At 35.9% G+C, this 19,205-nt stretch overlaps 1 protein-coding gene across 1 annotated transcript in view; it reads left to right on the top strand.

Annotated features, from left to right (window-relative positions):
- The window catches only part of TRPM7 (transient receptor potential cation channel subfamily M member 7), a 163,672-nt gene that overhangs the window by 129,240 nt on the left and 15,227 nt on the right, over positions 1-19,205 (top strand). The window contains exons 23-28 of the mRNA XM_069098043.1: positions 1,571-1,703; positions 4,986-5,170; positions 8,112-8,244; positions 10,238-10,974; positions 12,427-12,506; positions 14,184-14,246. Of these exons, the coding sequence (XP_068954144.1) occupies positions 1,571-1,703; positions 4,986-5,170; positions 8,112-8,244; positions 10,238-10,974; positions 12,427-12,506; positions 14,184-14,246 (1,331 nt within the window). The remainder of the gene's footprint in view (positions 1-1,570; positions 1,704-4,985; positions 5,171-8,111; positions 8,245-10,237; positions 10,975-12,426; positions 12,507-14,183; positions 14,247-19,205) is intronic.

Raw genomic sequence — 19,205 nt, 5'->3', positions numbered from 1 at the left:
AGCTATCTTCTTCTTAGTCTATAGTTACTAATGTTATGTCATCAAAACATCAAGGAACCAAAGCCACTGGCTACTATGCACTTGCTTGCTTTTCCTATCTCCCCCCCCCCCCCATGAAATGCACGATCTCTGCCAGAAAGTTTCTCATATAGTCTCTCACAGACTTCCTCTGGATAACTTCATCAAGTTCCCATAGTTTTTTAACAGTCTGTGCAAGTGACTCCTTTTATATATAGCTTTAGTCCCTTCCTTAGCAGTCCCTCATCTCCAGCTGCCTTCTAGACATTTTGAACTAGATATCTCAGAGACATCTCAAACTGATTATGTCTACAACTGAATTCAATCTGTCTCCCAAATTCTCTGCTCTTCCAAACAACTGTATTTCTGTTAAAGGCACCACCATTCTCTCAGTCTCCCAGGTTTGAAACCTTGGCATTTTCCTAGACTCCTCACCCTCCCTCATCCCACATATGTAATCAGTTGTCTTACTTTTTCTTCCTCCACCATAAATTTTGCTTCCAACATTTTCTCCTCGTATGGCTACCACCTGAGTTCACACCCTTTTCACCTCTCACCGGACTTTTACATCAGTCTCCCTACCTCAAGTCTGTCGCCACTTTACTCTTGTCATAAACACTGCAGCCAAAGTAATTTTCTTTAAGTGCATATCTTGCCATGTCACCACCCACTTCCTATTGCCTCTGTGATCAAATAGAAACTCCCCGGTTGAGCTTTTTTTAAAGTCCTTCATAACCTGACCATGTTTTTCCAGGCTCTTCATTCTATAATCCAGCCATACTGACTTTCTCCTTGCTCCTTATTCATGATATTGTATCTCCCATCTCCTTGCCTTTGCACTGCCCACCCCCCATACCTGGAATATATACTCTCTTTACCTTTGCCTCATAGATTCCTCTTTTTCCTTTAGGGCATAGTTCATGCACTGTCTTCTGAATGAAACCTTTCCTGATCTCCTAAAATGTTGGTGCCTTCCCTCCAAATTACCTTGTATGTAACTACTTTGTGTATATTTGTACTTGTTCACTTTGTATTTATGTTGTCTCTGTTTATGCCATGTCTATCCCTATCAAAATGTAAGCAAGTAATGTTGCATTCTTTGTATTTGTATCTTCAGTGTCTTTCATAGTCCCTAGCTCAGTGGCACTTAATAAGTGTTTGCTGATTGATTGATTCACAGGATTTAGCCTATATTCTTGGAGAAAACTCATCCCTACCCAGAAATGGGAGAATAGGACCAGTATGTGTTATCCACCAGGAAGATTATAAACAGTAGATTTGGGTCCTCATTCACGCATACATACACAAATATGCTTTTCCTCTCTACCACTATCCCTCCATATGCTGTATATAAAAGTCTTTGGGAAGTACCCTAAATTTGCAAGCTCATCTTCCATCCCTTTCTTTTAGACTCTTGTGCTAACCTAGAAGATAAAGAGCTTTATGAAATAATAGCTCCTTTAAAAAAAGATTATGAATTTTTTTCAGCAAATCTTTGCAAACTGCTAAATGTTACATATGTGTAAGAAAAATATTTTTTTTTTCTCCACAGTATGTGCAAATAATACAGAAGGAAATGTAAGAAGTCTCTGTGGTCCTGGAACATGGTTGACCCCATTTCTTCAAGCAGTCTACCTCTTTGTACAGTACATAATTATGGTTAATCTTCTTATTGCATTTTTCAAGTAAGTACCTTATTTTTAAAATGACTAATTAGATCTAGGGTATTTTTCTTATTTAAATCAAACACATAACTTGTGCAGTAGATAAGGAACTGTACTGTTCTTCAGTAGGCTTAAGTTCAAGTAGTATATTTAGTAACTCTTTTCCAAGCTTTTTAAAAGGTTCAGTAACCTCAGTATTTCTAAACTACTCTTTAAATTGATCACTCCCACTTGTTCCTAAAAATAAATGACTTAATCTTAATTTTTTTCAACTTGGTTTTATTTCTGAGAGACCCTAACAAACCAAAAGATCCCTCAGTTAATTAGAAAAGGGAACATAAGTATTAAGCAGCTCAAGGACCTCAGAAGTAACAAGATTTGAAGTCATTGGAAGGGGATTGGGAGGATTAACAAAGAAGAGCAATTCATTAGAATGGTATTTATTGAGAGCCTGGGCTGTGTTGGGTGCTGCATATACAGTGATAAAAATGAAAGAATTCCAGCCATCAGGGACTTTGCTTACATTCTTCTGGGGATTAGGAGTAGGAATACAATATAAATACACAGATAAATAAAAACCAAGTAAGTTTTTTTTTTTTTTTTGTGGAAGCTTTCACAACTAAGAAACTTAGTGGGGAGTATACAGGAGGAAGAAGGTAAATCTGAAAAGGCCTTTCATAGGAGGGGGGTGCCTGAGTATAGCCTGGAACAAATCAACTCTTCCAAGAGAAAGAACATGACAGAAAAGAGGAAGGGACAACTTGTTCAAAGGCCTGGAATCAGAAGATGGAATGGATGTTCTCTGTTCAGAAATAACAAGTGGCTAGTGTGTCTGCACCTATAGTGCTGGGCAGGAATTATAGTTCATCCTCAAGGCAAGTGAGCTTTTTGAGCAGTGGAATGACATGGTCAGAACTACACTTTTTAGAAAGACTTCGGTTTAGAAGGATTATTTGGATAGTTTTGTGAATGTGGATTGAAGATGGAGACAGACTGGAAGAATATCAATAACCCATTTCTTATCGTGACATCGTTTTATCTCACTCTCAGAACCTCAGTATTGTCAGCAGAATGAGTGAGTAGAATTAGATTAATTCTAGCATCCCTTGTACTCCAACATTGTATGATTCTGTTTGTAATAGCAAATAGAATGATTAAATTTTTTATATAAATTTACACACTCATACTAAAAGATTTGACTCCGTGTTTGTAGCTTTTTTTTGTCACTATATTTACTATATATTTATCACCACATTTCTGTCTTTGTCTGATCATATTTTGGTACTTGCTTTTAGTCCTGTCTGACTGTTCATGACCCCATTTGGGGTTTTCTTGGCAAAGATACTGGAGTGGTTTGCCATTTTTTTCTCCAGCTCATTCACAGATGAGGAAACTGAGGCAAACAAGATGATATGACTTGCTCAGTGTCTGAGGCCAGATTTGAACTCAAGATGAGCCTTCCTGACTCCAGGCCCAGCACTTTATCCACTCTGCCACCTAGTTGCCCCACAGTGTTAATATTTTGGAAACCAGTGGTGGAGAGTGGACAAATCTTGATCCGTGAAGATGAATATTAGAGGGATTTCTCTGAACTGGAATAGATAGCCTCTAAAGACCTTTAGCTGTCTAGTCCAACTATCTTATTAAATAACTATTTATTATAAGAGATGGTCTTAAGTGCTTGGAATACAGAGGGAAAAAATAACAAATTTGCACTTTCAGAAAGTTTAGGTTCTAGTCATTTCAAGTAGCCCATCTTTCCTACTTCTGGCTGCCCATTAATATTTATTTTAACCTGTTTGCAAAGTTTCTTCCTGTTTCTGTTTATCAAAATTTTCTCATAAAAGAAAATGACAGGAGTTTCTGTTGTGAGCCAAGAGTTGCCCCATAATGTGTTTTATCTTGAGTTACTCAACCTCCCAGGATCAGCTCTTGCTACCAGGCAGAGGCTAAGTGACTTGCCCTATATCAAACATGTCTCCTTCATCAGTTAATGAGTTAGGATAGCTGGTTCTAGCTACATACAGAGAATTGCCTTGGGAAGGCACTACATGGACTTCTGCTCTGTTGGTGAACCGAGTTGGGTTTTTTTCTAGCATCAGAGGACTGATCCTAGGTTTGGAATTCAAAGGGAATTTAGAGGACATCTAATTTAATAGATGATGAAACTGAAGCGAAGTGACTTGCCCAAGTTGAAATAAGTAGCAAGTAACAGAATGGGAATTTAAACCTAGATCTGCTGTCTCAAAAATTCAGTACTCTTTTCAGTGGATTACACTGCCTTCAGTTACCGTCATGACCAGTTGGTGGCAATAAATCTGGACTAGAAATCAGAAGACTTAAATTTTCTTACTGACCTATTGTAGCTTTTTATATAAATTTGTTATGCGACCATTAGTGGCTGGTTAGAGTTTTGAGATGTCAAACCTAACAAAATAATAATTTATTACTTATATTTACTCTTTTAGTCCCAAATCCAAATATTGGCCAGATGTTTTTTGGTTTCTTTACATTTGCTAAAAGTCCTTTATTGTTATGCTTAAATAGACCACTAAGTCAGAAACAAAAATGTCATTATAAGTGCATTCTATTTATTTCCTGATCGTAGATTAATATTAATTTTTCTGTCTTCGTGCTCATTAATACCTGTAATATCTTTCTGCGCTGAACTGTCTGGTAACATTTATATAATGCTTCAATGTTTGCAAAATGTCTTACAAATATTAAGTCATTTTTTCCTTGTAACAACCCTGAGAGGTAAGTACTATTATTATCAGTGAGGAAATTGAGGCAGGCAGAGGCTAAGTGACTTGCCCTGTATTACACAGCTGATAATGATCTGAGGCAGAATTTGAACTCATGTCTTCTCTCTCTAGGTCCAGTTCTCTATCTTCTGTGTTTCTTAAACTTCAGGGGCAGATGGTAAGCTCCTTTAGATTAGGAGCCTTTCTTTTGAATTTACGTATAAGGCCTGTCATGGGGCCTTATACAGATGGCTCTTTAATAAATCTTTTAATTATTCTGAAGGAAAAGAACTGTGCTAAATTTTAAGATAAGTAAAGACTCAACTCTAAGTTACTAATATCTCTGCAAAAATGCAAATGAGAGAATTTTTTTAACACCAACTAAGATGTAAAGTACATCATTTATTAGTATATGTATCTATTAGCAAGCACTTTCTTTGATATTTGTGACTTTAACTTGGGGTTCTAAGGTAATAGAACTTTTCTTAATTAACATTTATATATTTTTTTTAAAAATATGGTCAACTAAAGTTTGCTTTTGTTCTTTTGTGCCCCATAGCAATGTATATTTTCAAGTAAAAGCAATTTCAAACACTGTATGGAAGTACCAGCGTTATCATTTCATTATGGCTTATCATGAAAAGCCAGTTCTGCCTCCACCGCTTATCATCCTTAGCCATGTGGCCTCCATGTGTTGTTGTATATGTAAAAGAAGAAAGAAAGACAAGACTTCAAATGGACCAAGTAAGAAGGAAGTTTTTAAAAGCAAATGTTTTTCATTTCACAATTTATTAAAGTAATATTATAACTTTAAAACTTTGTGGTGATTTTTTTTTACATTTGTAATAGTGGATATAATTTGTTAAAATAACTTCATTAGGGGCGGCCAGGTGGCTCAGTGAGTAAGACCACCAACCCCGGCGTCAGGAGACCCGGGATTGGTTCCGGCCTCAGATACTTGGCACGCACACAAAATAACTGGCCATGTAACCTTGAGCAAGTTACTTAACCCCAATTGCATTAAAAAATAATAATAATAATAACTTCATTGGATTATTAGCCTAAGTAAACATAATAATGTCTCATAAGAAATATAAGTAGTACTGAATAAACGTTATGTTGGAAATTTTTATCCTGCAGTTTGTATAACATTAACACAATCAATGGTTTTACTGCGACCAAACCTTCTGAAAATGTTTTCATCATGTCCCATTTTTCTCCAGAACTTACAATATCCTTCTTTTGCAACAGCCAAATCAAACTGTAACACTCTGCTTCACTTTCAAGATCTTCTATGATGTCCCATCTTGCCTAATTTTACTTCCTACAATTCTTAAATTCTCCATCTTAATCAGGCCAGACTCAACACTTTCCACGGTCCATTGTTTCTACCTTCAATCCCAGATACATCCTACACTCATTCTTGGTTCCATATCTTTGATCATACCAGCTCTACTTCTTTAAAGTCCTCTTTACCCGTTGCTACTTATTTAGGGTTTATTTTACAAAATCTAGCTTAAGCTCTCTGTTTCTTCCACTTGATGCCTGTATAACTTTGGGACAAATCGCTTCATTTATTATATCTAAGTTCCCTTGTCTTTAAGTGTAGACCAACTCATTATCTATGAATGTCATCCTCAGTACAAGTATCTATGATTCCTGCTTTCTTCAAACTCTCCCTCCTACAAACTTCTTTTACATTGTCCCAAGCATTGTTTAGCACTTAATTGTTCTCTTTATTTACATGTGCCAAGTTTTGTTTTGTCTGCTAGATTATAAATTTCTTGAGGACCTGGACTGTATCTTTTACATAAACCAGAGACTCAGACACAAATTTATATCTAATTATAATTAAGGTTAATAACTTATATTTATTTCTAAATACATTATCTTTATTTTACATACAAGAATGCTGAGGCTCAGAGACCTTAAGTGACTTGTCCAAAGTCACAGAGCTAGTAAATATCTTAGGTAGGATTTGAAGCCAGGTCTTCCTGACTTCAAGTTCAGTCCTTTAGCCACTTAGCCATACTGCTTTCCTAAACTTTGAGTAAATTCTTGTTGACCATTTGGCCCCAAGAGTAAGCAGAGTGGTTTAGATAAGAGAAAGGAGAGAGTAATAATGAAACTGTACACAGTGGCTCAGTATATGGGAAATATCAGGAAGGAAATCAATCATTGTTTTTGGCATAGTGTGTTAGTATCTGATAGGCATTAGTTCCAAACCCATTCTTTTCCTTAACAAAGGAGCAAGAATTTGCTTATCGAATTTTTAGCCAAAACCAAATTAAAGATAATGCTGTCTTTCACAAGATATTGAAATGAGATCTCTTAGAGAGAACATCTAGTCCCAACAGAAATTACAGAGGTTTTGTTTTGTTGGTTTGTTTTTTTTTTGCTTTTTGGAGGGCAGTTGGGGTTAAGCGACTTGCCCAAGGTCAAGCGGCTAGCAAGTGTTAAGTGTCTAAGGCCGCATTTGAACTCAAGTCCTCCTGACTCCAGGGCCAGTGTTCTATTTACTGCGCCACCTAGCCACCCCTAATTACAGAGGTTTTTAACAGGTTCATTTTGCAGTTGACAGAAGTACATAAGATTGTCTGTCAGTTAATAATATAGTGTAGTAGTGAGTATTTACTAAGCCAGCAAATAGTTTTATTTCTTTTCCTAACTCCCAACTGTCTGTGCCCTTATGGTGAAAGGCATCTCAGGAAGCTTATAATAAATCAGATTCTGATGAATGCAAATCACAAAGTCATCAAAGATTCCCTATAAAATCTTCTTGTGTTCATATTTTGGAGTAGGGTGTCATACCTACGGAAACCCTGAGGATAACAATATACCAATTATCTGGTACTTGAGCACGAGTTAAGAGGACAGTGACACATAGAAGTAGAAATGCTCTGGGCACCGAGACAAACCATAGTCACCCTGCCTTAAGTATAAATGAAGTACTACTCTCTTCTGAGTACTATAAATGAAGTACTGCTCTCTACAGAGCAGAATGCTAAGGACCCCTTTTACATATATTAATTATGTTACTTCCCTCACTTGAATACCTTAGCAAGACAGGCAGAAATAATACTAATCTCTCAGCATAGGCACACCTCTACTCCTCTTGTTTCTGCCATTCAGCTACATTGCTCCCCATTGTAATTCTAAATTATATGATATGCTAAGGCTTCTACTTTCTTGATATCTTTATTGTTTTGTTCGGTTTTAGTTTATTTGCTTCAGGGTAAGGCTTTAGCAATAGTCAGCCAAATGTCTTCAGGGATAAAATGTAAGGTCTTGTTATAGAATATAAACGGGGCATTTACAGTAAAGTTGGGGAAGTTAGGCTTAAAACATAAAAAGTATTTTTATAGTCAAGCTAAGAATATATATAAATATGTAGATGTATCATATATAATTATATTTATAAAATATACTGCCAAGTTTTTGTCTTTCATGTATATGAAAGATTAAATTATGAGGATTTAGGCTATATTAGATCTCATTTTACATCTGTGTAATCTAATAGCATTCTAAAGTAGCCTAGTAAACAAATAATTTTTGAAACATTGTGGTCTTAATGGGTTGATGGATAGTCTACTATTCTTAACTAGCCAACCACTTGTTTGTTTAATCATTACCTACAGGCATATTTGATAGCTTTTCTCTAATTCTTTGTTTTGCTGTTTTTTAGAACTTTTCTTAACAGAAGAAGATCAAAAGAAACTTCATGATTTTGAAGAACAGTGTGTTGAGATGTATTTTAATGAAAAAGATGACAAATTCCATTCTGGAAGTGAAGAAAGAATTCGTGTCACTTTTGAAAGGTTAAGAGGCTCTTAGATTAAAATGAGTTGTTTTCAAAATCATGCTTGTTTAATATAACACATTTATATACATGCTGGAAACATGGTTCTTTACATCCTATATTTTTGTTAATTATTATGGTTGATGTCACTGGGGCACGGTGAATAAAAAGATCACTTTGGAGTCAGGAAAACCAGGATTCAAGTCTGATCCCTTATGTATAATGGCTATATGACCCCAAGCAAGTCACTTAATTTCTCAGTGCTCCCTACAGAATCTAAAATAAGTTGAACTGTTACTCAGCTGTATCAGTGGAGAAATTACTTGTTGGGTGTTCCCAGTAAAATTAGACAAAGTAAAACCCAACCCTAGTTTATTTGATTACCTTTTTGGTGGAAATTGAAGACTGCTGTTTTTAGAATGACATTTTTCTTTCCACTTCCTCTGTCACCATTTGAGAAGTACATGATATTTGTCCAGGAACATGCTCATTGTTTGCAGTCATATACAAAAAGTTAAGTTCGCAATTTTTTTAAATGGGAAAGGTGAAGTATTGCTAAAATTTCTTGAATGTCATTTTGATTTGTTTAGTACCAGTCAAAAAGCATTGTTAAATGCTTATAATATGCCAGGCACCATGTGCTAAGCACTGGAAATACAAGGAAAAGCAACAACAGTCCCTGCCCTCAAGAATTTTATATTTTATGGGAGATAAAAAAATATACATAGCTACACAAAGAGTAGATGGATGAGAAATTTAATGGGGATGGTTTTCTCATCTTTAGGGGTCATCAAAGGTTTTTTGCAGAAGGTGGTATTTGAAAGCTGATTCTTGATGGAAGCCTGGGATTCTAAGGAGGGAGAGAATTTCAGGTATAGGGACTACTGCTACAAAGTCACAGAAATTAAGAGTTTGTCCTGTAGTAGACTAATATAACTGCATCCTGGAGGACACAGAGAAAAGTCAAGTGTAGGAAATCTAGAAAGGTAGAAATGGACCAGGTTGTGAAGATCTTAAATTCCACACAGAGGATTTTATTTTTTTAGGAAATACAGCCTTCTTGATATATAGGCTATGGCCAAGTCCTGTAATTTCTGCGTTACAGTTTCCCCTTCTCTCATTGTCCTACCTGCCACCTGGTACAGACTTCACATCATGCTTGGACAGTTGCAATAGCCTGCTGATTGCTTTCCCTGCTTCACCTCTCCCTATTCTACTGCCAAAGTGATACTCCTAAAGGGCAGGTCTGACCACATTGTTTACTGCCCAATAAATTCCAGTGGCTCTCTCTGACCTTCATAGTGTAAAATAAACTCTTTTGTTTGGATTTTAGAGCCCCTTCCTAATCTTTCTAGCATTATTAAACCTTACTCTTGTCCCTATATTTTACACTGCAGTTGCTTTGTGTGCAACATTTAATCTTCCCTCATCAAGCCTTATCACTACCCATCACCCATGCTTAGAAGGCTCTCCCATCCGTGAGGATGCAGGCATAGCTATGATCTAGGATCACTCCCAAGTACAACATAGGTAAATTGAGCTGTTGCTGAGTTCTTGTCGAAAAATAAGCTTCCTAGGAATATCAGTGAGTCCTTTGCAACAAGGTTGAAACAGGAAGCATTTCTTTTACATACCCATCCTAAAAGTAAAATTTATAGTTTTTATCAGTAGCAATTCCTAGGACAGTCTTATACTCTGTGTATCTTATATACATATAACTTCCCATTAAAATGTGAGCTCGTTGAAGGCAAGAACCATATTTTTTGCCTTTTCTTGATCCCCAGCACTTAGCACAGTGCCCAACATCATAAGTGCTATAGTTTTATGTTGATTAAGTATATATAGTGAACATTGTGTGAAGAACCATGTCTGGTGTCATATATCCTCCCTTTAGGCATTGTTTAGTTGCTTTTTTTACTTGATTTTATTGACCATTACCATTTATGGATATTGAAAACATTTTATAAAATCTTAATCCTTTTTTATGTTTGGAATTTTTTCTTCCCTTCCAGGGTTGAACAAATGTGCATTCAAATCAAAGAAGTTGGAGATCGAGTAAACTATATCAAGCGCTCATTACACTCTTTAGATTCTCAGATTGGGCATTTACAGGATCTCTCTGCACTTACAGTAGATACATTAAAAACACTCACTGCTCAGAAAGCTTCTGAAGCTAGCAAAGTTCACAATGAAATCACACGTGAATTGAGCATTTCTAAACATTTGGCTCAAAATCTTATTGATGATGGACCTGCAAGATCTTCTTTATGGAAAAAACAGTGTGTTGGAAACACTGTTAGTTCTTCACTTCCTCATGGAGGTCTTGAAAATAATAATCCTTTTCTTTGTAACATTTTTATAAGAGATGAAAGAGATGCCCAGTGTAAGATAACTGGTCAGGATTTAGCTCTAATACCCCGAAGAGAAGAACTGATATCCCGGAGGGAAGGATTCAACTTTCCAGAGGCTGGTTCCTCTGACGGTGCCTTATTTCCAAGTGCTATTTTTCCTCCAGAACTTCGACACAGAGTACATGGTACAGAGGCCTCAAAAATCATTAATAAAAATCAGAAATTAGGTATTTCATCTAATAGCATACCACATCCCTCATCCCCACCAAGCAAATTTTTTGTTAGTACTCCATCTCAGCCAAGTTGCACAAGTCAAATGGGAAATACATCCCTAGATAAAGAGCATATTGGCTCTAAAGCTGCAGAAGGAGATGCTGTAGAATTTGGAGCATTTGTAGGTAAGTTGAATAAAATAAATTTTTTTTTTAAGCAATTGGGGTTAAGTAACTTGCTCAAGGTTACATGGCCAGTTATTTCTGGGTGTGGTTGCGAAGTATCTGAGCCCGGATTTGATCCGCAGGTCATCTGGACATTAGAACCGGTGCTCTCACTCGCTGAGCCACCTGGCCACCCCTGAATAAAATAATTTTTTATATGCTGATGTTACACTCTAAAAAAGTTTCATTACAAATTTGACAAATACCAAGAAATATGTTTCAGTACTCTGTTCCTTTTTTAAAAAAAAATCATCCCTATCACTCCTTCCTCCCATTATTCTCAATAGGGTTCTTTTTGAAATATTTGCTTATTTATTAGAAAGTTGTATCTGTTAAATTTCTGACCAGTTACAACTTATAACAGCTTAAAATTTTTATATTTTCCCTGGCTAGATGCTTATCTATTCAGTCATATAGTACTAATATTGAAAATAGGGAGCAAAAGTGGATATATGTAGCTAGATTTACATATCTCTAATTTAGCTTAATTCATTTACTATGTCAGTTAATAGTGACTATTGTCCTGATAAGTTTCAGAGACATGGAGGTATGTGTCCCTCTACCAGTGATTCACAAACTCTGCTAAGCCCTACTAAATTGAAAAGGTTTGGAATATGATTCTGGGGATTGACTATATGTCTGTTGTCAAAGAATATCCAAGTTGACTACAGAATCATAAATGTTTTAGCCAAAGCAGTTGTCCAAAATCTTCTTTTAAGTGGTAGGGGAGTAGATGAGGGCAAATCCACATTGATCAAATTAATGGTCCTTAAATTATGAAATCATGTTTAATTGGATACCATATCCTTCATCCCCACCAAGCAGATTTTTTGTTAGTACTCCCATCTCAGCCAAGTTGCACAAGTCAGATGGGAAATGCAGCCCTGGATAAAGAGTGTACTAGCTCTAAAGAAGCAGAAGGAGATGCTGTAGAATTTGGAACAGAGTGGATGTGAACAAAATAAACGGTTTTGTGGACATAATAAAACCAGTAAAAAGTCCCCTTGTTTAGATATAACTCTTTAGTCAGATAGCTCACTAAATTGAACCCCACCAATGATGATAAACTAATTTTCCTAAGTAGTTTTAGCGCCAGGCCATCAACTGCAATGATTGGTTCCTTCTGGATGTCAGAGTACATATTTGTCTAGGGTAGTTTCAAGAAGGACTTCAGATATCATGGGATAGAGACAATAAGTGTATCTTTGCACAGAAAGCCCAAATTGTGGCCCAGAGACCAAATGTCTTTCCTCAGTCACCAGAGGGACTATAAGAGAGACTGGATAGAACAGTGATTTTTCAGTCTTATTCAAAAACAACTTAAAGCCTATGTCGTCAGGACAGAGTAGTGACCACATTTACAAATCCACAAGAAAATAATTTAAAATGTTTTGTATTTGATTTTTACTAAAGGTCACAGAGACAGCATGGAGTTACAAAGGTTTAAAGAGGCATCATACAAGATGAAAGAAATGTTGGCTATAAATATTCTGGTAGGTAAAACTTGTATACATTATATAATTTACTTTCACTAAAGTATTTAATTCGAAGTAGAATTTAAAATAATGAATTTTATGAAAATAAATTGTCATCTCAGCTAAGATGTCTGATCCTCAGCTGTCTAAAACCATTTGTGTCAGCAAATATACTTGGGAACTAGGAGGGATGGTCACCTTTACCTATTGCCATCCTCTAGTCTTGTCCTTATCCATGCCATCAGCTAGTTGCATAAACAAGTATATCAATAAGAAATTGGTCTTGAGTTACAGAGTTTTGTTATCCTGATTTGTAGAGGCAGATTTGTTTCTCTCAGTGACATCCTTTAAGTTCAGCTGTCACATTCATTTGATCTAGTATGTTCATTTTAATCTTCAAAAGTAAGATTTTTATGTATAGCTATGAATAAGGCATTTAATTGTACTTCTTAGATGTTTGTCAGTGTCACAAATATACTATTTCACAAATTCCCTAATTCCCTACTGGCAAAACTTTTTTTTTTTAAAGCAATCGGGGTTAAGTAACTTGCTCAAGGTTACACGGCCAGTTTTTTCTGTGTGTGGTGCTGAGTATCTGAGCCCGGATTTGATCCAGGTCATCCCAACACTGGAGCCGGTGCTCTTACTCGCTGAGCCACTTGGCCACCCCTGGCAAAACTTTTTAACCTGTCTTCCTAGCAGGATCCCTAGAGTTAGCAGAATAACTAAGGGGATGTAATAATTGGTCTCATTTTTCCTAAAATTTCTAATAAACAAGTATTTGTTTCATATACTCATTCTCATTTCAAAATTCATTAGGAAGACATATCCAGCCTTAAGAAATTCCAAATAACCGAGGAAAAGAACAGGATGCATTGGGGGACAATGGAGAAACATTGTAGCTAACTAATTCATTCAGCAGAACCCTTAAAATAAAAAAATTCTCAATTTTATAATGAGTAATTTTTCAATATTACTCAAAAAACAACTCTTTGCTTATATGAGTAGATATCAGAATAGCAAATTGATTAGATAGGAATGAGATCTTTGAACTATTTCTAATGGGCAGAAATAAATAATCTGGAATAATAATGTTCATTGTTGCTGCTAGCCATATTTCCTCACTGACTAGAAAGCCATCTAGCTTTATATTTATTATCTGTTTGGCCTTAGTCAAATCACTTGCCTTGCCTCTCTCTTTTTCATCTATAAAATGAATGGGTTGAGCCATATGACCCCTGAGGTTCCTTCTGGATCTAGAATTTTTAGCTCTTCTTTAAAATTGGTTATCAAAAAAAAGTTCAGATAGAGTTTGCTCTGATTAAAAAACTAAGGAAGTGATGATGATGTTTTTTGACTATAGGAAATGCTGTTGATAAACCTTCCTTGAATAATCAAAAGCTGACTGATTGTAAAGTTTCTTTCTTCACCAGGCCTCAAAGGAACATTGGTAACCACTTTATGAATGTAAAAGAAAGTAAAAAAAACTCCAGTGATGATGAAATAAATAGAAAATAGCATGTCATTTGTTTTTGCATTTTAGTGTGTCACATAATTGATTACACTTTAGTGTTTGATAATTGATTTTGTTGTTAGTGGGACTTTTAATTTTAAATTATGTGTAATTATCTATTGTATATTTCTTTCATATCTTTACTTATTTGAAGAAGTTTACAGTTTACTTACTTCAAATAGGAACAAGGACAGAAAAATATAAAGAAGACCATCCTGGAGGATGTAGAAATCCCTAGAAATCAGGTAAAGGATTTTACAAGTCAAATCAAAAGGTATTTATTAAATACTTGATATGTACCAGCACTGTGCTAAGTACTGGGGATAAAAAGAAAGGAAAAAAAACAATTGTTGGGGCAGCCGGGTGGTGCAGTGAGTAAGAGTGCCGGCCCAGAGTCAGGAGACCCAGGATCAGTTCTGGCCTCAGAGACTTAACGACCCACACAAAATAACTGGCCCTGTAACCTTGAGCAAGTTACTTAACCCCAATTGCTTTAAAAATAAATAAATAAATAAATAAAGCAGTTGTTGCTTTCAGAGTTCACAGTTAAAGGAAGTAGACAATATAACAAGTAAACATGTACATATAAGGATAGGATGAATTGGAGATAATCAACATAGAGAGGGCACTAGCATTAAGAGGAATCGGGAAAGGCTTTTAGTAGGTGAAATTTTTAGTGGGCACCTAAAGGAAGCCAGGAGATGATGATGAAGAGGGAGATAATTCCAAGCATGGGATACAACCAGTGAAAATGCTTAATCAAGAAATGTCATGTCTTGTGTAAGGAACATTAACTAGGTAATAGAGTATTTAGGGTTGAGTAAGATTTAAGAAGACTAGAAAGGTAGAAGTAGTTTGTAAAATGAAGGTCTTCAAAAGACAAACAGGATTTTATATTTAAACCTGGAAGTGATAGGTAGCTGCTGGAGTTTATTTAATGGTGGTGTAGGAGGTGGGAGTGACATGGTCAGACTTCTGCTTTAGCAAGATTAATTTGAATGGAGAACAGATTTGGAGTGGGGAGAAACTTGAGGCAGGCAGATGATGGTGTCCTGCACCAGCATAGTGGCAGTGTCCGAGGAGAAAAGGGATCTTTTGTGTACAGGATGTTACAGATGTAGAGGTGACAGGATTTGTCCACAGATTGAACATGAGGGATGAGAGATCAGGAGAAGTTGATGATGACATTTTAAATGTGAGCCTGGATGACTTAAGAGATTGATGGCAACAGTAAAGGGAAAGTTAGGAAGAGGAGAAGGCTTAAGGTGAGGAAGTAGGTAATGAGTTCAGATTTGGACATTTTGAATAAAAGTTTATATACAAGATATGTCCAGTTTAAGGTATCCTATTATACCTCTGGTACTTTGAAGATTTATAGGAGTTAATATGTTAGAAGGAGAAATATACATTTATGTGTAACTTGAAAAAATTAGGTGTAGAAGAATCTTGTGCACCTCTCATATCTTTTAGGAAGATTTGGAATTATATAAAGTACAGGAGCACTATTTTCCAACTTTTTTCCATTGGGAAAAATGAGAGTATTGGCCAGGAAGAAAAGTAGGAAAGAAGATATTATATACATCCAAGTGAGGAAAGAGATAAGGAGACAGACTATGCAAAAAGGAAATATTGAAAAAAAGAACACTGCCCTTGGTAGACGTATTCTGAATGAGTTCTACTCTTTTTCAATGTACATAATAAAATGTGATGCCAGAACTGAGAACAGTTTTTTCCATTACAGTCTGACCCAGGGCAGAGCATAGTAAGACCTATGAACTCCTTTAACATATAGTTTAACATCACCTTAACCTTTTTGGCTGTGTCACAATCCCATCTTGTAATAAGTTTCTAATCTACTCAAAAGCCCTACGTAATATCTTCCGCTATCCTGTACTTGTAACAGTTGATTTTTTCAAATTTAAGGGTTCTACTTCATATTTATCTTTGTTCTATTTTATAATATGGACTATGATTTTAATTGATTAAACTCTTTAGATGAGCACTCCATCTATGCCTTCATTTAAGGAACTTGGGGGGTGGCAGTGAGGTAAAATGGGAGTATTAAATTGTACGGTACCAAGGACAGCTTCTAGAACACTATTAATAGAGCTCTCCCTCCAAATTAACGTGAACCCACTAATGACTATTTTTTTAGTGCAATTATGCATTTAGTTTTGAATCCATTTAATTTTACTGTCATCTAAGCTATGATTCTCCATCTTTTCTGTTAGGATTACATGAGAAATTTCAGCAAATAATTTGGTAAAATTCAAACCTCCTTTGTCTATAGGAATCTTCTAATTTTAGTAATACTGTAACAAAAAGAAAATGAAGCTAGTGTGGTATGATCTATTCTAGAGGCATCTGCATGTACAGTGGATAGAATGCTAAGCCTGGAGTCATGAAGAACTGAGTTCAAATTTTACCTCAGCTGTGTGGCCCCGGGCAAGTTACTTAACCTGTTTGCCTCAGTTTCCTAAACTCTCAAATGGAGATAATTATGTAATAACCCTACCTTGAAGGTTGTTATGAGGCTCAAATGATATAATATTTGTAATGCCCTCAGTGCCTGGCACATAGTAGGCACACAGTTAATACTTGTTCCTTTCCCCCTTCCCTTCTTGATCAATTCCCTGTTGACTCTTAGTGATCACATACATGTTGTTTGTAATAGCTCATAAGCCAAACCAGGTTTTAGAATTTTACAATACATAGTTCAAGATTCTACCTTTTAAAAAATCAAGATAATATAATTTTGCTTATTTGGTTTTCAATTCTGTTAATCATTTACTTCTGTTCCTTCTAAACTGAATATTATTCTTCTCAGTTCAGAACAAGGAATCTTCCTCCCCCCCCAAAAAAAAAAAAGTTTAGTTTTGCCTTTACACTGTTGTCCATTATTATCACACCTATACCAGTCTGCTATCTTATCCCTTCTTTGAACTTTCTCTTGCCCCTGAAATAGTGATACAAAAATTTTCTCCCATTTGACTACTTCTCTTCTCATCCTAGGTGTAATTTATTCCCAGAATAGTTTTAACAGCTTTTATTGACCCTAATTAGCATTAATTAGTCTCAGCTCATTTTGTTACTTAGTGCTCCTCTTACTACTCCTGAAGGATCATGGTTCCTTTTCTACTTACTAGCTTCTGTCTTCTGTGCATATCATTTTTTTTTTTTAAAGCAATCAGGGTTAAGTAACTTGCTCAAGGTTACACGGCCAGTTATTATTTCTGGGTGTGGTGCTGAGTATCTGAGCCCAGATTTGATCCAGGTCATCCCAACACTGGAGCTGGTGCTCTTACTCGCTGAGCCACCTGGCCGCCCCTAAGCAATTGGGGTTAAGTAACTTGCTCAAGGTTACACAGCCAGGTGTTTCTGGGTGGGTGCTAAGTGTCTGAGCCCGGGATTCGATCTCCAGGTCTTCTCAACACTGGAGCTGGTGCTCTTACTCACTGTGCTACCTGGCTGCCCCGTGCATATCATTTTTAAAAATCTGAGGGTCATTTACGTCTTGTGCATCTGTATCAGGCTCTAGGTATTTTCCTCTTTCTAATCATAATTATTTCTTTATAATTTAAAAATCTGACTTCCCAAAGAATTTTAGACTGTTTAGGATCTTACCCTATGAATGTAGCATTAATAACTAATACCCTTTTATTAGACAGCCCTATCCCACTTATTTTCACCCTGTTGCAAAGGAGCAAATGTAAAAGGGAATGTGTGATTGTTAAATGAGTTTTTTCTATTTAACTCTCTATAGACATAAATCATATATGTGAATTGCCATTGTATTGACAAAAGGTAAAACAAAATCCCTTTTCAAATTTTTTTGCTTAGGATTTGGCAGTTTGCAGTTTCATTTATCTTCATTTAACAAACACATATTAATTGCCTACTTGGTGCAACAGTTAGGAGGCTTACTTACATAATTTAATACTACATAAATACTTACATAATTTAACATTAGATAGGATCTGACTATCTAGTCTGTCCTCATTTCACAGGTGAGAGAACTGGGGCACTTTGAGATTTAGTGACTTATCTAAGGTCACACATGGGACATTGCTCTTGGTTAGGACTTTACTGTCTAATAGGATATAGAATTTACTAACAGTTCATAAAACAGGTAATATTAATAAGCATAATAAATACCAATGATGGGGTGCTCAGGCCCCAACTGTAAGATCCTGTCTCTGGAGACCTCACAGTTTCTCAAAGCACGGGGACCTACTGAGAAATTGGGAGGCTTCCAGAGACAAGATCTTAGGGCTGGGGCACCCCATCACCACTAGTAGTACAAAATACTTGGGGGAATTTAGAGAAAGTAGAGATCACAGCACATTTGGGTGGAATAGCTAAAGTAGACTTCATGGGAAAAAATGGCATTTACACTGAAGCTTAAAGAATGAGGTTTTTTGGTGATTTTTTTTAATCAGCTGTACAAAAATATTACTTTAAAAAAAGTAAGGACTTGACAAAACTCAACAAACAACATTTCCTTATACAATGAAGAACAAAAATAAAAGGTTACGTTTGAAATAGAATCATTACATACAACTTGGATTTATTTTTGTTTTAGTATATCTTAAATTTAACACCACTGCCCCTGCTTATAACTGTCTTTTTTTCTGAATTTCCTTCTGTTCTCCTGTGGATAGGTGGAATTTCAGTAGATGATGATAGAGAATGGGTCCTGTTGACTGAAAAAATACATGAGCTAGAGGGGGGGAATTAAATTTTCCAGTAATGAGTAGTTTTTTTAGTTTTGCTCTTATCACAGGGTTCATGTGGGATAGTATTGAGAATGGATTCTGAAAGGTATGTTTGAGCTACTTTGAACTTTATTCTTTTCTCAGTGAGGAGCCATTAAAGATAGGGAAGCCTAGAAACAGCAATAAGAATTTGACTAATGAAATGGTTTTATCTGGGAAGTAGTAAGGACTGCCTGCCCTAGAGTGGTGGTAATAAGAATGGAAATAAAACTTTTACAAGGGAAACTTAGGAGACTAAGTCATTAGGTTTTGAGGAAGAAAGATCAATTTAAAAATTAGGCAAGTCAGGAAGAAATGGATTTTAAAAGGTGGTAATTGTTGTTTCAGTATAGTCAGTCATTAAATGTACCAGTTGGATTCAGATACATTTAGAGACAACCTAATCATGATGAGATGCTAAGGAGAAGTTCCTAATTTCTGAGATTGGCT

The sequence above is a fragment of the Petaurus breviceps genome, unplaced genomic scaffold (genome assembly GCF_028583685.1).
Source record: "Petaurus breviceps papuanus isolate PSGF00001 unplaced genomic scaffold, PetGlider_PUasm1.0 37, whole genome shotgun sequence".
Taxonomy (NCBI): domain Eukaryota; kingdom Metazoa; phylum Chordata; class Mammalia; order Diprotodontia; family Petauridae; genus Petaurus; species Petaurus breviceps.
This window is presented reverse-complemented; position numbering and strand designations above follow the sequence as displayed.